The sequence below is a fragment of the Antechinus flavipes genome, chromosome 2 (genome assembly GCF_016432865.1).
Source record: "Antechinus flavipes isolate AdamAnt ecotype Samford, QLD, Australia chromosome 2, AdamAnt_v2, whole genome shotgun sequence".
NCBI classification, from domain to species: Eukaryota; Metazoa; Chordata; class Mammalia; order Dasyuromorphia; family Dasyuridae; genus Antechinus; species Antechinus flavipes.
The window spans coordinates 504,208,523-504,235,410 of NC_067399.1; the positions used below are offsets into that span (position 1 = coordinate 504,208,523).

General features: G+C 36.6%; 1 protein-coding gene across 1 annotated transcript in view; it reads left to right on the plus strand.

Annotated features, from left to right (window-relative positions):
- CFAP77 (cilia and flagella associated protein 77) overlaps window positions 1-26,888 on the plus strand; it is a 193,285-nt gene that overhangs the window by 121,011 nt on the left and 45,386 nt on the right. Inside the window, exon 4 of the mRNA XM_051980253.1 lies at window positions 16,491-16,596. Within this exon, the coding sequence (XP_051836213.1) occupies window positions 16,491-16,596 (106 nt within the window). The remainder of the gene's footprint in view (window positions 1-16,490; window positions 16,597-26,888) is intronic.

The window sequence follows — 26,888 nt, forward strand, 5'->3', positions numbered from 1 at the left end:
CATTGGAACAACATATATTTACTTAGGAATCTTTCATAGATTTTTCCATTCTTTAAGACCTGAAATTGCCCTCTATGATACCTTTTAGATTTATTCATTTTAGGAATAGGGGTAGAGACAAATTCATTTGTATATCCACTTAATACTTTATTAATATTTAAAATAATCCACAGATTCATAAATAATCAGAGCCAAGAGAGATCTTAGAATCTAGAGGGTCAGAGCTGAAAGTATCTTAGAAGAGAGTGTCAGAGTTTAAAGAAACATTAGAACATAGCATATCTGAACAGGAAGGGATCTGAAAATGGAGAATGTTGATATATGTAGTATTAAAGGTAGCAGGAACTTTAATGAGTATCTCTACAAGTTCTTAATCTGGGGTCCATGGAGAGATTTCAAGGAGTCTATGACCTTGGATGAAAAAAATGCATTCTTTATTTCATCACAGAATGAATCGGAGATACATCAATTATGAATTAAAAAAATTATTCTGAGAAGGGGTCCATAGTCTTCAATGAACTGCTAAAGGGGTTTATGATACAAAAAAAGAGCTAAGAACCCTTAGGTATCATCTCTTCTAGTTTCTAGATCAGCCCTCTTACTTTGTAGATGAGGAAATTGAAGCCCAGAGCAGGGAGGGGACTTACCTAAGATCATACAGAAAATTGGTGGCAGAACTGTCACAAGAACCTGTCCCTCCTGTACTCTATACAATATATACAATATTCTTTGCTGCCTCTTCCAGATTTGTAACTGAAATATGAATAAAGAAACCTTAGACCCTACATCAGAGCGTCATCTCCATTGAACATTTTCTTTTCCATATGCCCAGGATCAACAGAAACCTAGGGAGAGGCCATATAAGAAGAAATACCCTTGGTTATTTTCTTTTGGTCTTCATTCAAGTTTTCCTCCTCAGTGAGCTGAAGGGAATTATAAGACAGCATTACTGGAAAAAAATGTTTTATGTGACCAACAGGATTGTCAGAAGTCTGTTTAGGGGACTATGAAACCACAAGGGCACCCATCCTTGGATAACTAGCAGAAGCTTAGGACCAAATTGGCCAAGATCCCCTTGCCCTTTCTGCTTTAGCCTCTAACTCTCTGTGAGAACTGCTAATTGAATTCACCCTGGTGAAAAATGTTAACAAATTGCAAATGACCTCTTAGATGAATTTAGAAGTCTGGAATTTGCTCCTATTTCTCCTGTCCCTCCTCTGTCATTAGCTTTTATGTTCAATCCACAAACAATTTTTAAAAATAACTGAAAGCCCAGAGGCCCCCCTTCCCTAATTAGCTACAAGAGCCACACTGGTGAGACTGGCTAAGTGCCCCAATTAACACCCCCTTCTCACTCCCAGTCTTGTTAAAACAGACAGGCCCCCTGGCCAGAAGGGAACAATTAAGGAGAAAGTGAAGGAGTGGGCTGTACCTGTCTGTGAGGCCCACTGATCCACCTCTCTTCCCATCCCCCTTTCCTGCTATGCTATATGGAAAAAATAAATGGGGAATAGATTACCAACTTTTTTCCAGTTAAATGGAGGGGAGGTGCCCTTAACTCAGGAGTTCTTTGGGTAGAGTTCCCATGAACTAGAACCCTAAGAAAAATATGATCCAAGCCATAAGCACCTTTCTTATTTTCAAATTGCAACATATTACTCTATCCTAAGGGAAATGCTTCTAGTATCCTTGAGATGGGAACTGTGCTCAAAGGATCTAATCAAAAGACAGTGGATTGACAAGTAATCTGGAAGTCAGGGAACCCCGATGTTTAAAGCCATTTGTTTGTACCATGACTCGGTCCATTACTTACCCTCAGTGGAATTTGCCTTCCCCTTTTCTAAAATAGGAGCTAACTTTTCAACAATGAAGTGATTCAAAACAATTCCAATAGACTTGTGATGGAAAAGAGCCTTCTGAATCCAGAAAACAGGAATGTGGAGACTGAATGTGGATCAAAGCATAATATTCACCTTTTTTTTGTTATTTGCTTATTTCTCTTTCTCATTTTCTCTCTTTTGATCTGATTTCTCTTGCACAGCATGATAAATGTGAAAATATATTTAAAAGAATTGCATATGTTTAACCTATATTGTATTACTTGCTATCTAGGGTAGAGGAGAGAGAGGAAGAGAGGGAGAAAAATTTTGGAACACAAGGTTTTACAAGGAGTGAATGTAAAAAAAGAAACAGGTGGCAAAGGTTGACTCAAAAAAGCCTGAATTTACAGATTAGTAAACTGAGGCTTAGAAAAATAAGGTGCCTTGTGTAGAGTTACACAGCTGATAAGTCTCTATGTCTTTTTGATTCTTCATTCATCCTGAAGGGAACCAAACATGGAGTCAGGGCATTATAATGGAAAGAACCCTAGATTTCAAGCCAGACAAGATAACTGGGTGCAAATCCCACTTTCTCTCCTGATTCTCTATGTAACTTGATAATTATTGATTGGTATTGATGATTAGTGTTGGACAAGAGGCAGATAGGTGGTAAAATGAATTGTGTCACACCTGGAATCAGGCACATGCTGAGTGTATAACCCTGAATTAAGTTATTAAATTTCTTTGTGCCTCAGTTTCCTCTTCTATAAAACTGGGATAATAATAGCACCTCTACATCCCAGGGTTGTGAAGATCAAATGACACAACATTTGCAAAGTACTTTGCAAATTTCTGAATAATTTATAAATGTTAGCAGTCATCATCATTATTTTTATTAGATGATCTCCAAAGCCTTTCTCAGATAGAGGTTTAATAAATTCTCATGGTTGTGTTGCTCAGATACCCTACTTGTCTGTATTATGAGTATGGAAGAAGAAACTCTTGTGTCAGCAGCTTCAGGGATTCAGTTCTCTTAAATCTCCTGGACATTCTTCATAGCTAATTACTCTTTTTTTAAAAAATAGCTTTTTATTTCTCAAAATACAGCAAAGATAGTTTTCAACATTCACCCTTGCAAAACCTTGTGTCCCCAAATTTTCTCCCTTCCTCACCCCACCTCCTTCTCCTAGACAGAAAATAATCTAATATAGGTTAAACATGAACAATTTTCTAAACATATTTCCATGTTTATCATGCTGCACAAGAAAATGAGATCAAAAAGGAAAAAGACATTAGAAAGAAAAAAAGCAAACAACAACAACAAAAGTTGAAAATATTATGTTGTGATTCACTTTCAGTCCCCATAATCATCTCTTTGGATTGGATGGCTCTCTCCATCACAAATCTATTGGAATTGGCTTGAATTACCTCATTGTTGAAAAGAGCTAAATACATCTCAGCTGATCATCACATAATTTTGTTATTACTGTGTACAGTATTCTCTTGGTTCTACTTATTTCACTTAGCATCAGTTCATGTAAGTTTCTCCATGCCTTTCCAAAATAAGCCTGCTGAATGTTTTTTATAGAACAATAATATTCCATTACATTCATATACCATAACTTATTCAGCCTTTCCCTAACTAGTGGTCATCCACTCCGTTTCCAGTTCCTTACTACTATAAAAAGAGATGCTACAAACATTTTTGTACATGTGGATCATTTTCTCTTTTTTGTAATCTCTTTGGAATATAGACATAGTAGAGATACTGCTGGATCAAAGGGTATGTTCATTTTGATAACCCTTTGGGCATAATTCCAAATTAAAGCTATAAGTATTAAAACAGGAGCTAAAATATTGGTTTCTAACTCATTTGGGGAAATTTTGTGAAAAAGAATGACTGTCAAAAAATATTTCTTAAGCACCTACTATGTGCCAGATACTATGCTAAGCACTTTTCATATAATTTCATTTGATTATCAGAACAACTTTGGGAATAGGTGGTGTTATTTTACACCTATTTTACAGTTAAGGAATCTGAGGCAGACAAGAGATTAAGTGACTTGCTGAGGATCCATTATAGAGCTCTTAATGTCTGAGATTGGATTTGAATTTTTGACTCTATCCAGGGCTCTATTCATTGTACCACAAAGTTACATCTGATTAACAATTTATTATTAATAATCAAATAATTGGATGAATAATTATGAATTAATGATTAATTATCAATGAATCACTAATTAAAATCTCTGTGAAGAAGCATTTCATTGAAATCCATGATATTACTGTTGCTTTTCCCTACATGGTACTTATATCAAAAGGGGCCAATAAGCTGTCTCTTCTTTAGTCTGAATTAACTGGTTGTTTTGGCACCATGTGTAACCTGTCAATTAGACACTAAATCAAAGACAGAGAAGGAAAATCACCAGACAATTCTGGACACATACTAATAATAGGTGTTCTAATAATTACTTGTTGACTTCACTTGACAAACAGAGAAGTTCCCTTATTAAGCATCCACCTTGTGGAGGTGACAATGGAAAAGAAAGAGCTTGCTGGCAAAACATTCATTTCAACTCAGATTATATCCCTACTATCCCTATTACTAAATATACACACATATATTTTATATCTATATCTACATTTATGATCTTTCTCTACATATACATATGCATATATTGCCCAAATACGTTTCTTTTCTTTTCATAGTTTTACTGAGGTATTTTGTTTTTAAATTAGTTTTTCCTGAATATGGACTTATTTCCAGTGAACTTTCTCTTGTGACAAAGAAAAACAGACATAGGAATCAAGACAAACAGTGTATACAACCAACATTCCACTCCCATAATACCCTTTATCTCTCAAAGATAGCCAAGCACATTTCCACATCTCTTCTCCTGGGTCGTAATTGGTTATTATAATTGTGTTTATTGTACTTTCCATTTTTCTCTGATATATTTATTGTTTTTAAAATCATACGTTTCATGACAGTCACATACCACACTTTGCCAATTCCTCAATAAATGGCCACTCATTTGATTTCCAGTTCTTTGCTCCTATGAAGTGCTGCTATGGGTATTTTGGAATATCTAGGACCTTTCTTTTTAAATTTGATAGAACCAAAACATAGATTTATAGCTATTATAGGCTCTTCAAAGTCATCTAGTCCAATCATTTAATTTTTAAAATGAGGAAACTGATGCCCCGAAAGGTTAAGTAACTTCTCTGACATCAAAGAGGTAAGAGGAATTCAAAGTACTGGGATTTGAATCACAGCCAGAGCTCCATGAAAGGGACTTCTTGGAACATATGACCTGGAGTCAGAGCACTTGAGTTAAAAGTACTCCAATACATTTCAAAACCTCTTATATCTGCAGTGAGCACTAATTTCAGGAAAATGGGGTTTGCTTCTTTGTAAAATCACCCCCACCAGATACTTTTCATGAGGCTGTTTTTGATATGGGTACATTGAGAGAAAACCATGCTATTCGTCAATTATCTTTTTTTCACCCCTCCAAACTATAGTCTGGCATGAGAGACAACAGCCCAGTTTCACAGCCTCAGTGGCTACTGAAAAGAGAGTGCGAACCCCACTCCCGATCGTTTTGGAAGGAGCAGTGGCCCTGCCTGGACCCTCCATTCCAATGGCACAGAAGAGATGGATTTTAATTTAATTTTAACAAAATAGCTGTCTCCGGTGGAAGGAGCATCAAGAGCTAAATAAGGACCCGTCTTGAGCTGAATCACGTTGAACAGACCTCTGTGCTGTCATTGATTTTCCAGAAAGAAAAAAATTGCCTCTGGCTACGAAACCGAATTAGTAGTCACTGATGACCAATTATTTTAGCCCGCTGTGAATGGAGAGCCGTACTAAAATCCGGTTTGTCAGACCCAAGGCTCCCTTCTCAAACACCTTTCAACAAATGTGTACCAAAGTCCCTCAGAAGGTTCCAACGCCTTCCTATCTTCCGCCAAGTTCTCCTGCTCCACAAAGTTTTAATGAGCAGCGAGGATGAAGATGGGCTGCCATAAAAGGAGCCCCCTCTAATCTCAACAGAGCACTATTTGGCAGAGAGGAGTGGAGCCCACAAATCAGAGCTGTCAGGTCTCAACCACACACACGCACAAAGTGTCAGCCTAATGTTTGCAAATGATAATTTCCATTTCTCTTGCATGTCCCCGGTGCCTTCATTTTAGATCAACCCTTGGTCTGGGGTATCAATTGCAAAGCAGTGAAGATGGATTTGATTGAACTAATTTGAAGTTTCTTGAAGGCCGACAACAAGTTGGAGCTCATTTTAATTTTTTTCTTCATTTTTCACCATATTAGACTTAGTTTTGACACAGTTTTGTTGTGACTGGGCTCATCAGGGCACAAAGTTTCTTTTCTGAAAGGTTCCTGCCAGGTTATCAGCAAATAATTTGTATAAGCTGTTAGCAGGAGCCCTGTCATTACTGATGGAAACTACTTACGGATCCATAGGCAAACACAATTCTCTGTCTAAGAGCCAGTGAAAACAGTAACATAGAATCCCCCTACCTCCCTCCCATCCCAAAATCCACTAGGGCATAGAGGAAGCTGCCTGAATTATATAACATTCCAAAGTGCGCTTAGGGAATCCAAAACCACAGTGGAAAAAGTATAGATTTGGTAAGTATTTGGATTTTTAATGCAGGTCTACACTGGGCCAACAACTCACTCGAAATCCCTTGGAGTGCCTGCTGTCTGAATAATCCAAAGGAAGCAGTTCATTAGGAAGTATGAAAAGACAAAATGTGTATGCTGAACCAGACTGCTGAAGAGAAAGAGAGGTTCAGTGATGATAAAGCAGCTGAGTATAGTAGAAAGAGCCCTGGGCTTGGATTCAGAATCAATCAATCAATCAGCATTTATTAAGCATCCACCATGAGCCAGGCACTATGCCAGAAAGTGATGATAAAAATACAATGAATGAAACAGTCCCTGCACTTAAGGAATTTATATTCTATGAGACAACTCAGGTTTGGCTGCTTCCTAGGCAAGTAAAATTTTTCTCCTAACCCTAAGTTTTCCTATCTGAAAAATGGGGATAATAATACTTGCAGAAACTGATAGTACTATTGTGGGGAAAAAAACATGAAATTTTTTATAATCATAAAATGTCATATAATGATGAGTTATCATCACAATGATGATTATTAGTCTCTCCCAGAAAAGGTAGGGAATCTCCTAAATCCTGTGGCTTAGGAAGAGCTATGACAATCTAAAATAAATGGAAAGAATTCAACTGTTTCTCCAAAACCTGAATTTAGGGAGCTTTAGAAGTATTTCTCTTTACTCATCAGTTAGTTGTAAATATTTATTGAGCTGGTGTTAAGTAAAAGGGATACCAAGAATAAGATGCCGTTCTTGCCTTTTGGAGACTTGCATTTCAACAGAGTAGAACGTGCACAAACAACAGAAAAAGATAACTATCAAGTAATCAAGTAATCTATGATATCAAGTAATGAAGTAATATATGATAAATGCCCAATCACTTGGACTGGCAATAAGTGCTAAAGAATTTCAAAGGAAGAGGCTACTGAGAAATAAAGAACACTTTTTGAAGGAAATAGTACTTGAGCAAGGTCTTGAAGGATGAGTAGGACTAAGATTCCTCCTCCCCCAATCTCTTACTTTGGCCTGTTCTCTTAATAAGGTAAATCAACAGAAAAGCATGTCCTTGTTGGAAGTTCAAAGCGGGCCACAAAAAGAGAGGGTACTGTCGGCACTATTGGGTCAAATTTAATATATACTTTAAAAAATGAAACTGTACATAACAGAATCATGGTTCTACATATAATCTTCTCTTTTTTGTACAAAAAATGTTTGTTGCTATCTTACAAGGTCATATTTTGAAAATTAAAAAAAAATCTTGATAGGAATATAGGGATTTTTACAGATGTAAAATTATTGTTATATCTAAAGGTAAAATTCTATTAAGCTGACTAACTTCATTGTTTCCATTATGAAACACAATTTTTAAGTTGATTAAATAAAGTATCCCTTTATAGTGGGGGTTGAGTCTTTGTATCAAGGGTTCATATCTGATCTTCTTCTTCTTTGCTTAACATTGTTAGGAAATTGGCCCCTTTTCTGGGCTGTCCTAAACCATTCCAGCCTTTACATGCTATTATAGAAGGTTGGAAACTCCACCTCCAAAGATCCCTTATGACCCTTGATGCCTGACTTATGTTCTCTAGCTCTCACCGGGACTTTTGGTTCCTTCAGTCTTTCTCTACTGGGAAGCTCCTTTTTACCTCTTTTAGGATTCAGGTACGGGTATTTAGGAGACAAACGATTTTCCTTCACTTATCCCAGAGGAGTCTGTTAGTCTGTAATGGGGGCTTTTGTCCTATTCCATATTTCCATGACCCTTTCACATACCTTTTCACAGCCCAGCTGACATCTCCTGGGTGGGATGGTAACATGAAAGGTGACATCTCCCCACTAAAGGAGAGACTAAGATGAATTTGCTCTAGGTACTTGACCCCTGGTGGTTCTACTGATTTCACCTGCATTTTAGAACTCACATCCTTCATCATCTACACAAAGGAAAAACTTAAATTTTCTCTGAACCCCCTTCCTGGAGCCCAGAAAATTTTGAGTGCAGGGGGATAAAAAAAATCCAACATTATTTTTTAAGGGCTTTGAGAGTGTCTAGTATTATAAATTTGGTATTTGGTATTAAAATGAAAAGATACCATGTAGTGGAATTGTTAAGGAAGGCAAGAGGAGTTAGGATGCCTGAATTTTATTTTCTGCTTTGAAATTTGTTTGCTAGACAGTCTTAGTTGAATTTGAGGTATCTCGTTAGCCGGGTCTGAAAGCTCATTCATATTCACAAAGTATCTCAAACTATCAGGAAGAGACAGTCTAGCCTCAGGGGTGATAGTGCAGTCTTTGCTACTGAATTGCTGTGTAATCTTGAGCAACTTACTTGACCTCGCTGTGTTTCAGCTTCCCTAGCTAAAGTATCCCTCTTCTCATTCAGTAAGAATAAATAATTAAGATCTTATATATGTGAAGTGATTTCAGCTATTCAGAATAAAATGTAGAAATTATACTTATAATTATTACCATAGGGGCTCTGAGCCTGTGGCAAAATCATTCACTCTGGGTAAAAAGATAGTCATTTTATGATACAGAACTGCATTTACATTCAAGAAAAAAATTATGATTTTTAAATATATCTGAAAAAATGGCCATTGAAAAGCTTTATGTTGGAAAGAATTGTCAAGCAAAATGGCTTACCTGGACTACTCTTGGAGGATAATTGAAATCACTTTGAAATCACACTCTCCAAAGTTAATTGTGATCTCTTAATCGACAAATCCTGTGGTTTTTTCTGTCCTCATCCTTTTACATCATTTCATAGCACTGACAACCTCTCTTCCTGAGTACTCTTTTTCCTTGGGATTTTTTGATATTGCTTTCTTCTGATTCTCTTCCTTTTGTTTTTTTTTTTAATGGATTATTATCCATGGCTCTTACATCCTATCTGTAGGTATACCTCAAGGCTCTATCTAGGGCTCTCCTCTGCCCTCTCTCTAGACCTTTTTTGGTGATCTCATTAACTCCCATGGATTCATATATTCATGTAGATAGCCTAGGTTTTTATATCTTGCCCTACTTTCTCTCCTAAGGTCCATATGTATTACCAAATGATTCTTGAACTGAATGTCCCATAGGATTCTCAAATCCAGTACTTCTCTCTTTTTCCAAATTCACCCTTTTCCTAAACTTCAATGTTTCTTTTTGGCCACACCGTCTTTCCAGTCGAGATTCAAAATCTCTTAAGTCATCTTTAGTCTCTCATTTTCCCTTGCTTCATATATCCATCCAATTAGTTGCCTACTCTTGTCAACAATAACTTCTGTATCATTACTTGCACCCACCCCCTTCTTTCCAATTGCACAGCCTTCACTCCATTTCAAGCTTTTTCCCTTCTTACGAAGACTATTAGAGTACTCTTCTAATTGGGTTCCTGCCTACATTCGTTCCCTTCTCTAGTCTATCAGACCTAGTGTTGCCAAAGCAAGTTTTTTAAAGGACAGATGTGACCATGTGACACCCCTGCTCAAGAAACTATAGTAGTTTCCTCTTACTTCCAGGACAAAATACGAATTCTATTGTCTGATATTGAGAGCCTATAACAAGCTGGCTCCAGCCTTCCTTGGAGGACTTATTACTCATGACTCCCCTTTGTGAACACTCCATTTCAAGAAAGGAGACCTACTTGCTGTTCCTATTCATAACCTTCCATTTCTCCCATTTCTTCTTTAGGAGGTCTCTCTCCACATCTCTATCTCTAAGTTTTCTTTGAAGCTTAACTCAAATGCCATCTTTTACATAAAGCTCTTCCTAATCATTATAGTTATAATCCATAGTTATCAGTCATACCATCTTTTCCTTCTACTGAGCTCTGTATCTCCTCCAATGCATGCACTCAGTAATTGCTTAATAAATATTTACTGAATTGAATTGTGGCTCTATACAATGAAAGAAGTTTACATTTCCTCATAATCAGATAATTACTTTTATATGTATGTTTTGTTCCCATAAATAGAATGTTAACTCCGTGAGGAAGAGACCATTTTATGATTGTCTTCAACTGAAACAGCTCTCTCTCCCAAGTTGTCAGTGATCTTTAATTGCCCAATCAAATGATTCTTTCTCAATCCTCATCTTTCTTGACTTCTCTGAAGCCTTTGACAAAATCAGTAAGTCAGCAAGCATTTATTAAGCATTTACAGTGTGCTAGCACTATGCTAAACACAGTATATAAAAGCAAAAGACAGTCTCTGCCCTCAAAGAGCTTATGTTCTAACATAAAAGACAACACATAAAAGGAAGTTGAAATAGACTGGAGAGAAAGGAGGAAAGAAAAGGTACTTAGTATAGTGATGTCATGAGGAAATCTAGGAGAATGTATCCTGGTGAGAAAAGAAGAGGTGATGACCCTGAACATCACCTTAAAATCGGACAATTGCGATGACCATCTGGTTGGCATCCCTGACTCTCCAGGCTGTCTTCCACTCAGATGCCAGGGAAATTCCTAAAGTCCAGGTCTGATCATATATGTTACCTCCTATTCAATGAAATCCAACATATCCCTATTAATTCTATGATCAAATACAACATACTATTTGGTTTTTAAAACCTTTTACTTTCTGGGGCTTCCCACCTTTCCATTCTTTTACCTTATTTCCCTATTTTTACTCTGCAATTCAGTGACACTGACTTGCTGTTTTTCCCATTGTGCTCCATTTCCTGACTGAACATTTCTGTTGGCTGTCCCCCAAGTTTTCCTGGCTTTCTTCAAGTCAGCTAATGTCCCACCATCTGCAAGATTTTCTTACTCTTCCCTAATCTTAGCACCTTTCCTTTGAGATTATCCCCAATTTATTCTTTATATATTTTGTTTGTACATATTTATTATCTTGTCTCTCATCTATTTGACTATACATTTCTTGGAAGCAGGAACTAATTTTTTTTTTTTTGCTTTCTTTGTACCTCTAGCACTTTGCACAGTACAGGCATATAGCAGATGCTTAAAAAATGCTTGTTGATTTGGTTAGGGACTGGCTGATATCTTATCCCCAACATAGTGCCTGGTATAGAGGCAGTGCTTAATACTTTTGGATTAAATAATTGATTTGTCATTTACATATTTGTACATAAATCAGTAAATATTTTAAGAACATCTGTCATATGCAAAACCCTGTTCTAGGTATATCATCAGCCTAGTGCTAAGCATGTTCAGAATCAGAACCGAAATCTGGAAAACTTTTAGTTATAAAAATGACATAATTAGTATGGGATTCAATGTTGAGTCTATTTTATTATACTCTGTTCTAATTATTTTTTAAAAACCATTTCATTAGATAAAATAAATAATTATTAAATACCATATTTGATTGGTAAACATGTCTGCCTTCATGGCATAAAACAAATCATATTTTATACTTAAGACCAGGGATTAGCTAGGCAATGTGATTTAAGGGGATACTAAAAAGTCTTTTCCCCAACACCCATTCTCATCCCAAGCTATTTTTCTCATTTGTCTCCAGATTTTAGTATTATTGATTCATTACTTTGTGTTAAACTTGTCCTTTCTCTTCTAGTCTTTAACAATAAACATGCTATGTTTTTATGAGGAATGGGCCAGTTATTCCCTGATATCTTAGGGCAAATCAACTTATCAGATTACTTTCTTCACTAACAGAAGAAAGTGGAGTGGCCTAAGAGTTTGGGGATCATTGTGATGTGGTAGAAGGGAATTGGAAAGGATGCTAGAGAGAAAGTGACCTCTGTGGCTGATGCTGATTGTAAAACCACAGAAGAGATGAAGCATAGTGTAGCATATAATGGATAGGATTATGGAAATTGTACTAGACTTGGAGTCAAATTCAGATTTGGTTTCTGATTCTATGTAACATTAAATAAAGCATTTGCTATCTCTGGTTCTTGGAATAACTCTGTAGGACTTAGCTACTACATTGTAGGTGGAATGGGATTTAGGCTGATGGAGGAAATGCCTATACCAGGAGTTTCCCACATAAACCACAATGAGAGGATATGGGAACAGTCCAATATGTATTCTTCCCCAGTAAAATGTTTGAGTTTCTTCTGCAAATTCTAATGAATCTATCCAGTATAACCTGTAACTGGTCGTCTGAGACTCAGAAAACCATTATCTAGGCTTAGCTTGAAGATCTATAGTGAGGGAAAATCCACTAGAAGCAATCCATTCTAGTTTGGGAAAGCTCTGTTAGGAAGCTTTTTCTTGAATTAAGCCAAAAGCTGCCTTTCTGCAATTTCTATTCATTATTCCTGCAGGGTCCTTAGTTTTAAAAGGTCAAGGTCTCCCTCTACATCCAGGGCTTCCTCCCTAGTTATTCTGTTCTATAGCTTGCCAGTGGACCCAAATGCCTCCAGAAGAGAAAGTGAGGCTGGTGACTTTGTACAGTCCTCACTCACTGAAATTCAACTCACTTGCATGTCATGGTATCACTTCCCTAATGTCATGGTCTCTTCAAGAATGAAGGACAAATAGCAATCTTCTCTCACTTAAAAACTCACTCAAAGGCATTATACCATTCCTTACCCCTTTACTTCCCTTCCCCATCTCCCCCAGTCTCCTCTCCTTTAAGCCAAACATTTCTGCTTCCTTCCTGTATCATGATTTTATGGTCCTGCCACATTCTAGTCATTATTCCTCTGGATCCTCTCTAACTTCTAATTGGGAGTGTGTGGAGCAGATTTATATGGCGAATGTTCTATTACTAGTTTTCTGTTTATTTCATTAAATGTCTTTGTTCTAAAAAAAAAAAAGATGGCTTTCATTCATAAGAAGTTTGAATGCTGTTGCTTTTATTTCTAGGGTTCATGTGTTTTAAAAGACTTTTCTGTTTGTATTATGTTCATCAATTATATCTTACAACATTAACATAACTTAACTAATTTTATTTATGTGGGTATAGTTTAGTTATGTGATATAGGCAAATTTTATAACCTCTTTGCTTGAAAAAAAATCTAAGATTCAAACCTAACTTTAAATTGGACTCTTCCCCCAAATTGGAGAGGAAGGATGGTTGCATTGGATTTGACCTAAGAAATCCTTTAGGGCATGGACTCATACTATTGGCCAGTTCCTTTAATCAACTCTTACACTCCATCCTTTCTAATTTGAATTCTTTCCCCTGGCTTTGGAATGGGGAAGGCAGCATAACTCTTTGGGGGAGGGTGAATCCTAGATAGAAAAGGGGAAAAGAATAAAACTGTGGTACTGGCATGTTTTAAATGGTCAGAGCCAGCTGTTGGAGTTACACAGAGAACAGCAGAGGCTGGCCTGGCTGCCTATGATATATGTAGTGAAGGGGAAGAGAGGAGGTATTGAAGGAACTCTTCTGATATGAATGACCTCTCAGGGTAGTTATTGCTAGATTATGCCTCTGGTATCATTAGAAAACACGACTATAAATTAGGCTGTTCTGAAGCATGGGGTGTGTAATAATTAAGTAATAAAAGTCACCACAGGGGTGAAGGAACCAGAAAACAAAAGAGCCACTATTTGTATATGTACTGCTGGCTTCTGCCTCTACTATAAAAAGATCATCTGGCCATGAGTGGCATTTCAAAGCTGGTAGTTGCTCTTGATTCAGGTGGCATCCTGCTGACAGTCTGGCAGCCCAGCGAAGGCAAAACAACTTCCCAAAGGGAGGCTTGCTTCCACCAAAGAAAATCCTAGCCAGGAGGATATGGCAGAAGAGAAGATTACTATAAGGTGGTCTTCTGTTCCTCAAGATCCAGTGCCTAGGGTTGAAAATCATCTATTGGTCTAGATAGATCCTGTCCCAAGCAACTTTGAATATTTAAAAATAGTTATTCTTGTTCAATCTTGTTCTTTCTAATCCTTCTCTTCTCCAGGCTAAATAGCCCCAGTATAAATATACTCATATGCCATGATCTTGATGCCCTTCACCGTCTTGGTTGACTTCAGGACACTCTTGAGCTCAGCAAAGTCATTCTTGAAATGTGGCACCCAGAGATGAACTCCAGATCTAGTCTGACCTGGAAAAAGTAGGACTATATCATGCCATAGTCTTGGACACTATGCCTCTCTTCATGTAGTCATAAGATCTTTTACTGAATTTACATTCTATTAAAGATCTCCAGATTTTTTTTAAAGACAAACTGCTATGGACATCATTAGATGCTCCTCTCATCTAGAATTCATGAAGTAGATCTTTTGAACCCCAGTGTGAAACGTAACATTTATCCCTTTGTTGTTGTTGTTGTTTAGTTGTTTGAATCAGGTCTAACTCTTTGTGACCCCATTTGGAGTTTTCTTGGCAAAGATACTGGAGTGGTTGACCATTTCCTTCTCTAGCTCATTTTACAAATGAGAAAACTGAGGCAAACAGGGTTAACTGACTTTCCCAGAGTCACACAGCTACTAAGTGTCTGAAGTCTTCTTGAAGCCATGACAAGCACTATCCATTGTTTTGTGTTGCTACCTTAACATTTGTCCACCCTACATTTTATCTTATTAAATTTGTCCCTATATTTTAGCCTATCTACGCTTTATTGAGAGAGACTGCAGAGATGTCTGGGACCATTCACCATCAAAAGTAGAGAATAAAAAATAGAGATTGGAAGGAAGCTGATCACCAAATATTTTTCCTCAATAATAGATTTTATGGATGAGATTAGATTCCTAGATACTGTCTGAAAAATAATCTACTTGTCAATGGGAGCCTAGAGATTCACCATAGAAGGGGATACTTGGGGCCTGAAGTGTGACTTTCTGGGCATTGGGAAGTGAAGTGGGAGGAGGACTATTGGGTAGAGTTGGTGGAAAACAAGCCACTAGAAACCAGAGATACTTCAAATGATATAATCAGGCAGAAGGCTGGGCAGAGGACTAGGCAGAGGACCAACTTACTTCTGTTGCTCTTTTTTTGCTTAAAGATGAGTAGGCTACTTCATAGGTCATTGACTAAATTTCTGAAGGCTGTCTAGGGTTCATCTGATTTTGTGATTCCTCCTCTGCCTATATTATTGTTAGCATACTTGTTTTAGAGTGTTTTGTGATTATTCAACACAATTTTACATAGAGTATGTCCTCTGACTTTGTGAGAGAGTCAGGGTAGAAATTAAGACCCTTACTTTGCAGATGAAGAAACTTGTTACTCAGGAAGTTTAAATGACTTAACTAGAGTTCATGGCATAATTGGAATTAGAACTCATATCCCATAAGCCCTATTTAAATGTCCTTTCTAGGATACCATGCTGTCCCAAAAGTAGTATTCTGTGATTATTCACTGTTAGCACTACTTGTAATCAGGTGCCTAATGAACCTATGATTTCATTAAGGCAAAAACTACTATCCATTTCCCCCATTTCTTTGCCATTCATTAAGAATTCCTTTTGTTGGCAGACATTATAATGCAATGGAATGAATACTACTTCAAGAGTCAGATAACCTAGGTTTATATCTACTCTCTGAGGCTTACTATGTGAACCTCGGCAATTACTAGACTTCAGTTTCTTCATCTGAGAAAGAGTAGGGTTAAACTAGATGGTCTCTGAAATTCCTTCCAGATCTAGATCATCATTCTATGGCCGACAACAGAAACCATCTATAAACTACTCCTTGCAATATGGCCACTTATTATAGGGTTTTTTTTTTTTTTTTGACAATTTGAATGACCATTACAGACTCTCCAAGCACCTGACTCCATGAACCAGAGTCATTTGGGCAGCTGACTGATCTTAATTAAAATGTCTATTTTTTGCCCTTCTCCTTCAAAGGCATATCAGCAATAAAAAATAGCTGGCTCTTTTGCTCTCTGGTGACATTCAAATATCCTCCTATGCAGAAATTAGTAATCTCATGGAAGGAGGGAATTGGTATTTGGAATCCAATTTTTCCATGATTCACACCAAATAGAGGATTATGACCAGCATTCAGTAGATGCCCCCAAATAACTTGAAAATAGGCTGCCTTGCCTGTGTTGTTCCCAAACGCTAGGGAGTTATAAGAAAATAGTTGGACAGCATGTGCTTAAACAGAGGTGGGGTGAAAAGACCCACCCAGTTGGCTTTGCTTTCTCCTAAAATCATGTCTGCACTCTTTGTTCTAGGCCTTCTACGCCCTTCTTTGATCTGATGCAACACAAGTACCAGCAGCTATGGATAGAGGAACAAAAAGCAGCCCAAAAAGCCTTTAAAAAAGATAAAAAAAACAAGGTAAAGCTTGAAATCATCTTTAAATACACACTTTTGGGGAAGTTGTGCTGTTATGTATTGTCATTTTTGTTGTTTTTTTATCTTAGCCTGTCCATGCCATTGTTATTCAAGAGAAAGCAAGATGCTAATTCAAGCCTTTATGTTACTTTCTTTTGATGGAGAAAGGGTCAAGTTTTTTCTCTACTGATTAGAACCAAATACTCTAAAATCTATTCTTTTGTCCTGTTATAATAAGGCTCCTTCCTGTTCCAAGTCCTGTTCTGCATATGATTATGACATAACACAATTATTTATGAATGCCTTCCCCCTTTCTACTCAATTGTTAGGTCTTGTTTCATCTTTGTATTTCTCAACTTCTGTATTGTGCTAAAATACAAAATTAACTGATGTTTGGAATGATCAATCAAATAAATTCCCTAACTCTTGAAAGAGTCAGTTTTTTTAAGAGTTCTAATTTAAAAAAAAAAGTTTCTCTTTATATCTAGCAAGTATTTATTAAGTATCTACTATGTGCTAGGTTACTAAGTGCTGTGAAGACAAATATAAAGAATAAAAAAATTCCTATGCTCAAGGAGCTTACATTCTTTTTTTTTTAATGTAAATAGTATTTTTTCCCAATTACAGTTTTCAACATTCATTTTTTATGAGTTTTTGAATTCCAAATTTTTCTCTTGCTCTCCCTTCTCTCCCTTTTTCCTAGAAAGCAAACAATCTGATATAGATAATACACATGTAATCATGTTAAAATATTTCCACATTACTCATGTTGTGAAAGAAGAAACAGAAGAAAAGGAAAAAAAAACCACCAAAAAACTAAGTGAAAATAGTATGTTTCAATTCACTTGAAGACTCCATCAATTCTTTCTCTGGATGTGGATAGCATTTTTTTATCATGAGTCTTTTGGAATTGCCTTGGATCATTGTATTGCAGAGAAGAGCTAAGTCTATCATAGTTAATCATTGCAATGTAGCTGTTTCTATGTACAGTGTTCAAGTAGCTTATATTCTATTTCCTTTCTAGATGCTTCAAGGCCTTATCATCAAAGAAAGACTGATGGTCAAAGAATAAAACCACTTAATCTGAACTAGGTAGAGATGACTTCTGTACTTTCTGAGAAAGTGTTTATGAAACAAGTTAAGCAAATTAAATTATTAAAAGGCTGTTCAGACTATGAAAAAGAACAAATTATATAAAGGGCTTTAAGGAACAGCATTCAATATGTATCACAAATAGGATTCAGCTCATAACAACTGATCCTTAAATATTTATTACTGAGAAGCCTGGCACTAAGTGCTAGAATACATTCAATTTAATATTTATTATGGGCCTACTATGTGCTATGCAATGTCCTCGGCCCTAGAAATAGCAAGGCAATTCTGATGAACCTTGCCAACAAGTGGCAATAAGACAAATGCAAAAAAATTATAATACATTCAGTCTTCAAAAAGGTACAAATGGAATGTGTGAGAAATTCAAGAAAAAAATTTTGATTAAACTTAAAAAGCATGCTAGGGATATGATGACAAAACAATTTCTGCCTTCAAGAGTTTACATTCTATTAGGAGTGATAGAGTTTTTCTTCTTTTTCTTCATAGAATTATGGAACCTCAGAATTGCGAGAGACCTTGGAATTTATCTAGTCCAATTACTACCTGGAAAATGAATCCTCCCCCATAATATCCTCAACAAATGGCCATTTCACTTCCAATTAAACACATCAATAGGCATGAACTCCCTACCTCCTGAGAGTCATTTTAAAAGACTTGTTTTTTTCAAAAAAGGTCCTCTATACATCTAGCTGATATTTAAGTATTATTTTTGTCTACAAGTACTATTTTCTGCCCTTTGGGGTCAGGTGGAATAATCTCTATCCTTCTTCCATATGAAAACTCTTTAAACAACTGAAGACAAATTGTTCAGTCATTTCCAAGACTGAACTCTTTGTGACCCCAGTTAGTGTTTTCTTGGCAAAGATACTGGTGTGGTTTGCCATTTCCTTCTCCAGCTCAGTTTTCAAATGAGGAAACCAAAGCAAACAGGATTGTGACTTGCCCAATGTCATCTAGTATCTGAGACTGGATTTGAACTCACAAAGATGAGTCTTCACTAAATCTTCTCTTCTCTAGGCTAAAAGTCAATGATTCTTCATATGACATGGTTTCAAATTTACTTCCCTCTCAGTCTACCAGGAAAGATGGTAGATTTCCTGATAGATTGGGTTAACATTTGATTCACAGAATCTCTGCATCTTATAACTGAGAAGGACCTCGGAGAGTCCCATCTGAATATGAATCCCTTCTTTGCATATCCAGTGTGGTCATACACTTCAATGTGGTCATCCAGACTTTACTTGATGACTTTTGAGAAAAGGAATTCATCTCCATTAGAGGCACCCCACTCCATTTTGGGATAACTCTGACTTTTAGGAAAGGTTTCCCTACATTAAAACTGAATTTACCTTTCTGCACCTTCCGCACATTGTACCTTTTGCCTTCTGAAGCAGAGTCAGACAAGTCTAATTGTTGTTCTACAAGATATCTTTTGTGTATTTGAAGAGAGCTACCTCGTCTTTTTGATCTTGTTCTCTCTAAACTTTCTCTTCTCCAGCCTAAATATCTCTGGCTCCAACAATTAATTCTTCCTTATATGCCATGAGTCTGGTTGCCCTTCTCTGGACACTCATTATCTGTGGTCCAACCAGGGCAAAGCATAATGAGACTGTACAGTGTCCTATTCCTGGACATTGGGCCTCTCTTCAACTGAAAGTTATTTTTACCAAAGAGTGACTCAGAGTACCTGTCTGAAAATATGTAACTGGCTTGAAAAGCACAATTTTAAGTTCATTCTGTTCTATACTACCCCATATTATTATCTACTATTAACTAAATAACTATTAACCAACTATTAACTACTAAATAATTTTCTTTTTGTAAGTCCCATTGCAGCAATGTAACTATTTGTTACATAATATCCCATATGTTACAAGACTACACTTATATTCATGATACTATTGAGATCTTCTGTAGCAAATATTGCATCTGGTTCTAATTCTGTTATTTATTTGTTGTGTAACCCTAGATGAATCATTTCATTTCTCTGATCTTTGGTGTCCATCTATAAAAGATACTGTTGAGAATGCATTTCTGAATGTGGCCTAAAAGGATCTGTGGAGTGCAAAGATTGCAGGAGAGATAGAAAGCTAAAATCCTGTCCATAATCCTAACATGGCTTCTTTGTATTTGGGCAGGGGATACTATAAGTACAATTATTTTAAATAAATCTTACATATATTATAGCTATTTTGTATTATTGTGATTATATAAATGCAATAACTTTACTGTACATGAATCCCCAAACCCACCACAAGCAAACCATGTTGGCCAATCCAGTTATTATATCAGGAATATTAAAGTATTCTCTGTACTTATGTTTTATGGCAGAATATCTAACACACACCATCATAACTGTCAAATGTTAAGCTGTACAAAATAGTATGCTATAATGGTTTGTTCAGGGTTTTTGTTGTTGTTTTGCAAGGCAATTGGGGTTAATTACTTACGGTCACACAATTAAGTGTTAGGTGTCTGAGACTGGATTTGAACTCAGGTTTTCCTGACTTTAGGTCCAGTACTTTATCCACTGTACTATATAATTGCCCCTGTTACCCCTATTATTATGATTTTTAAAAATTTTAAGTAAATAATTAAAGATAAATTTATGGTTTGCCAAATAATATTTAAACTAAATGGTTTAAGCTAATTTGCTTCCTTGGACACCATGGTACTTGTTATTTTCTGAAAACCAAAAGAATCATATCAGTTCCATTGTGTGAATAATAGATCACAATAAATGAGTTCCTTTTCCCAAGAGCTTTTTTTGATTCCTCTACAAACATGATAATGCTTGGATTAAAAAGACAACAGGAATTTCTTGAAGATCAGTGATCCAGGTGCTAAATTTGGTTAAGTATTCTACATGATCTCTATTCGCCATTTCCATTTTTAATCAGGAAGTACTTAAATTACTCTCTTCAATTCATCATATAGGACAAGCATGAAAGCTCCATTTATGCTACTTAAGAACACTGGACCAAGAACCTTGAAGAAAGCTTCACCACTTCTGCTTTTAGGAATCTTTCTTCAGCACTCAGTTGTTCTGTTGTATGTGATATTAGCTCCTTTGTGCCCAGACTGTATCATCATTTGATGCCTTATTATATCAAAGGGTTAGGAAACCACTTCTGCAATAGTGTCACCTTATAATCATTCAGCTTGCCACAATATTAGTATTCTTAGGAGTTGTTCTTAGGATGCCTTTTGCTGTATCACAGATTCCAAAGTAGGCTTCTCTAAAGATAATAATACCTTGCACTGAAACATTAAAACCTTGATTTTGCTAAGTGATTTTTCAGTCATATCTGACTCTTTGTGACCCTATTTGGGGGTTTTTTAGACAAAGATACTGGAGTGTTTTGCTATTTCTTTCTTTAGATCAATGAGAAAATCAAGACAAATCAGGTTAAGTGACTTGCTGAGGGTCACACAATTAATAAGTATCTGAAACTGTATTTGAACACAAGATGAGTCTTGCTGACTCCATGACCAGAACTCTATCACTTTGCCACTTAACTGTCCTGATTCCACCATACTTGAGATTTCACAAGGCAATGTCCTATGCCTTTGAGTTCTTACTCAATGCCAGATTCTCAGCGCCAGTACCAGCTGCTGAGCAGGTTCTCACAGAATCCAAGAGGTAGACAAAACAGAGAAAAGTGACTCTGACTGTAAAGTTATCAGCAAAATGCCTCCCAAACTGCATGTGCTTGTCCCTCCTCCCTCTCATCCTACTTGAGACAAACCTTTCTTGCCGACCTTCCTAGTCATCTTTGGTGTCTCTGGGCTGAGAGGTCCAGAAATTGCCAGCCTTGCTCCTGATTCAGAGGCTCCAAGACCTGTTCCTGCTGGGCTGGGGCTGTGCTGGCTCAACCTGCACTGGGAACTGTACTGGATTCCCACCCTGGTGCTATACATCTTTCCTGCTGACCTTTCATGTTGTCTTAGGATGAAAAATTGTTCCATTCTGTCTTTTTGTATCCTTAAAAATTTGTTTAGTCATTATTTAAAGGAATTTGGAGGGGTTTGGAGGAGAACTCTGGTGAGTTCCTGCCTTTACTCCACCATCTATTAGACATCTTAAATAGGATATCCTGTAGACATCTTAAACTCAATATGTCTAAAACTGAAGTCATTATATTTCTCTCAAATCCTCCCTAACTCTGAATTTCTCTATTTTTATTGAGGCCACTACCATTCCTAGTCACCCAGGCTTATGACTTATGTGTCATTCATGATTCCTCATTCTTTCTTACTCCCATATCTAATCCATTGTCAAGGGCTGTCAGTTTTATTATTATGGCATCTATTATATGTGTCCCCTTCTTTCTGACACTGCCATCACCCTAGTGCAGACCCTCATCATTTTATCCCTGGATTATTGCAATAGCCTGCTGATTGGTCTTCCTGCCTCTCCAGTTTCTCTCTATTCCAGGTCATCCTCTACTCAGTTGTCAAATTAATCTTTCTAATGCTCAGATTTGACTACATCATCCTCCCTCTTTTTTCAATAAACTCTAGTGGCTCCCTATCACCTAGATCAAATATGAAATCCTCTGTTTGGCTTGCAGAAACTTACTTGGCCCCTACCTACCTTTCTAGTCTTCTTAAACCTTACTCCTCTTTATATACCCTGTGGTCTAGAGACATTGGCCTCCTAACTGTTCTTCAACAAAACACTCCATCACCAGACTCTGGGCCTCTTTATTGACTGTTCTCCATGCCTGGAATGCACTTACTTTTTTAAATCTCTGAAATGTTAAATTTTCCTTCCATTATTTAAAAGCTATATTCTGAGAAGGGATTCATAGGCTTAATAGACTGAGCAAAATCTTTTAGACCTTAGCTAAAGTTATTGTGCATCTATGAAAGTCATAAAATGGTATTTCTTTCTTTAAAAATTCCGTAATTCAGATCTCTCAATAATTCAATCCAAACTTTTCTCCGTTTAGTTCAAATTAATAATATTGATTCTCACATTTCTCTAAATAATCCTGGCTTAGAAGAAATGTACCTATGTTCCTCAGTGAGACTCCTAAATCACTCTCTTCTTTAGATATGAACCAAGTTAAATTTGGGGGATCTCTCTATATCAGTTTTACTTTTACCCTAACCAAATCCATGGGAAAATTTAAATTTGGTTCATTTTTAGTTTTTTCCTAGTTGACATTCATTACCTACATCAATAAACTCCTAATAATATATGAACCTAAAGTATACTTATTCAAAACCATTTTTGAACTATATTTCTGGATCTGTGATCTATCTAGCATAAGCAAATCACAGTGAGGAAATTCCCTTTAGTAAGACAAGCCTGTAACATTTCTGCAGCTCATAGTCTTATTTTTTAATTTTCATTTTTAAAAATTTTCTTTAGGTTATACATGTACATTAGTCTATTACACATTTCATATGAGTCACATTGAAAGAGAAAAATCAGAACAAAAGAGAAAAGTTACAAGAAAGAGAAAAAACAGAAGGGGAAAAAGGAGGAAAATACTATGCTTTTGATCCATATTCAATCTCCATAGTTTTCTTTCTGGATGTAGATGGCATTTTCTATCCAAAGTTTATTGGAATTGCCTTGGATCACTGAATTGCTGAGAAGAGCTAAGTCTACCATAGTTGATCATCGCACAATCTTGCAGTTGCTAAATATAATGGTTTCCTGGTTCTGCTTGCTTCACTCAGCATCATGCAACTTATAGTCTTCAGAGAGTTTCTAGAGTGTCTGAGAAGATAAGTTACTTGCCCAGGGTCATACAGTTTATATCAGAAACCTATCTAGATGTAGATGTAGATACTTACATGAACCTAGCCAAGTCTTTCTGACTTTGAAGCTGATGCATTATGCCATGCTGACTTTCATTACAAAATATAATGAACAGAAACTGGGCTCATACCCAAGTTCCATAATCAAAAGATAAGAGTACCAGTTCCCTTAACCTCACATAAACAAAATGCAGGGTGTGGGGGAGAGTCTCAGGAGTATAAGTGCAGTTGGGAATTAATGAAGATAGAATCTATATCTTGCTACTCAACTTTTTTTTTGTTTCTGATGGCACTCTCATTCTGACACCTCTCAGACACATAATCTGCATCCCATCTCCCTTCTCCTGGTCCTTGAAGGTCTTTAAATGATGCCAACAGATCATGATAGCTTATGAAGTAAATGCCCTTGCTTATCTCAAGAATCCTGGGTACTTGCCCAATAGCCTTCTCCTCTTCTTCCTTACCATTTTCACTTGGGAATTCCCAATACCTCTATAATGATTTCTTTTTTTCCTCCAAATATTTATTGTCAAACAATGCCTATACCTTGGGCCAAAAAAAACTACTGTGGGAAAGTGAATCTTCTATCTATTGGTGATCCATGTCTACTATTCATGTAATTTGTTCTAACCATATCCTTTTTCTCTCTGATTAGAAAGATCCCACATCCCTGCCTAGTTAAGACAGAGCTCCATTGCTTAACAAAAAACGTGTTTAATGTATTTGGACAGGGGAGGGAATATGGAGGGAAGGTAGTCCTCCTCAAAGAACATTTTTTGAAGTTCTAAAAAGAGGCAATCTCAAATTCAGCAGCTAGCAAAACTTAAACCTCAAAAACTAACCAACTCATTTGAACAGGGGACATTTCCCCCAAATGGACATACTGACCAGCATGAGAATAGGTCTCTATCTCTGCTTCTTGGTTTTTTTTTTTTATCTAATGCTAGCGCTCAAGAGTCTGAAAAGCCAGCCCATTAAAGAATGGCATACCATAATAACATTTTAGAGCAGCCAATGACTAGTTTATTAGTTAATGGCTTAAGGAAGAGTCGAGTTAATGTGGTAATGACCAGTTTCAGTGGGACGATTGTCATTGCAAAGTATGTTTTATAGCTCAAATGCAAAAGCCCAGTTTTTTAAATTAGCAGTTATTTTATGGCTATCTAGACTGGTATGATAGAACCTCATGGATACCTGCTCAGAACTGATTTCTTAGTCTCCTACTGAGATAGCCTTCCATCAAGCTTCTCTCAGTTTTACAATGTAGATATCTAAATAGAAAAACAATGTTGGGGTGGGAGGCAGGAGACAGAATGTCATCAGTCTAACTCTACTCCTAATTTGCTATGTGAATTTGGGCAAGTTAGTTTCAATCCTTGCCCCTTGTCCAAATAAAAAAAGGTGAGATAAGTTCTAAAACTGAGTATTATCATTATTGTGACATAATTTTGCAACAGCTAGTGGTGAAGTAAATAGAGTACTGAGCTTAGAATCAGAAAAACCTAAGATTCAGCCTTAGATATTCACTAGCTATGTTATCCTTGGTAATTCTGTCACATAAACTTTGTGTGCCTCAGTTTTCTCAATTTTTCCAAGTCAAATCAAGATAATAAGCGCATATGAGGATAACAATGAATACATACTTCACTGAGATGTTGTGAGGATCAAATGAAATATTTGCAAAGTGTCTAGCACATAACAGTACTTAATAATTGTTTTTTGTAACCTTCCCTTACCCATTCATAAATAGCTCTTTACCATATGGCTTTAAGTCAGCAATGATACAGCACAAATATTTGTACAGTCTTACAAACAAGGGATGCTATAATAGTGAGCTTTGAATATTGTTGCAATGATTTAAATTTTTTTCTTTCTTATTTTGAATTTAACAACCAGCCAAACAAAGAAAATGTCATTTCCATATTCAAAATAGAACAGAAAAAGAGGATTATATGAGAAAATCTCTACTATGTATAAGTTGCTTTTTTAACATGCATATTAAATTTAATATGATTTTTTCAAAGCCATCTTGCTTGCCTGTGTTTCATTTTGAACTTCATTCAATTCCCTTTGGGGCATTCAAAGAAATGCCTTGATGAGCTCCCTCCCTCCCTTCCTTCCTTCTTTTGTTCCTTTCTTCCTTTCTTCTTTTCTCCCTTCCTCCCTTCCTTTTTTCCTCCCTCCCTCCCTTCCTCTCTTCCTTCCTCCCTTCCTTCTTTCTTTCCTTCTCCTCCTTTTTCTTCCCCACATCCCCACATACAAAGAGAAAACAATCCTTGCTTTTTAACTTTTATAATTGTTTTATGAGTCTCTTTTCTTTCCTAAAAGATTTTAAGCTTCTTGAGAGCAGGGGCCTTTCACATTCTTCATCTAGACTCCTAGAGTTAAACAAGACTTTAGAGGTTATGTTGTCCAACTCGATGAATTGACTCTTCTACATCATTCCCAACAAGTGGCCATTAAAGAAAACTACCTTATTCCATTCAATCCAATCAGGAGGGAAAGAGGAATGGTAGAAGTTTTGAGAACTTTGAGCTAACAGATGAAATAATCACACATATTTGTTCACAGAACTGGATCAAAAGTCACCAAAGGAAGATCTTTAAGCAGAGATTATTAGGCTGAAATAACGAATTTAGGATGGCATTGCCCTAAATGCCAATTTCAGATGAATCTGAGGAGAAAATATTAGTACAATTGCTGTTAAATTTATTCTTAACTAAAGTTACATAATTATACTCTTGAAATCACAGAGGATTATCTAGCCCCTCCAAAGTATTTGCAAATCATCTATAGACAGATTTATGGGTATGACTTCCTTAAGTGGCTGACAGTGATAAAAGCAGGGAGGGCATATTCCAAATGGATAGAGGAATATGGCTGAATTCCAAAATGGATTTGGACTGAGAAGAATTTTGCTCAGGTTTCAGATTTGTTACCTCCTCTGTAAGATGAGTAGGATTTTAGGATCATAAATCTAAAGTGGGAAGGGATCTTTTAGTTAAATGAATAAGATCCCCTTATTTTAGGAAACTGAAGCATAGAGAGATTAGGTGGCTTGTCCAGTTAGAGACAATTTGAGTACTGAGCCCAGACTTAGGTTCAAATCTGGCCTCTGCTATTTACAGAGGTAGGTCTGTTACTTGGGCAAACCTCTCCTCCCAAAACCAGTCTGTCTGCTTCAGTTTTCTTAGCTCTAAATGGAGATAGTGCATATCTCCCAGGATGACTGTGAGGTGCATATCTCCCAGGATGACTGTGAGGATCAAATGATAAAATAAAGTACTTAGCACAGTGCTTGACATATAATAAGTACTTAGTTTCCTTCCTTCTTCCCTCCCTCTTCTTTCTTTCCTTCCCTTGTTTTTCCCTTTTTTCCTTCTTACCTTCCTCTCTTCTTCCTTCCT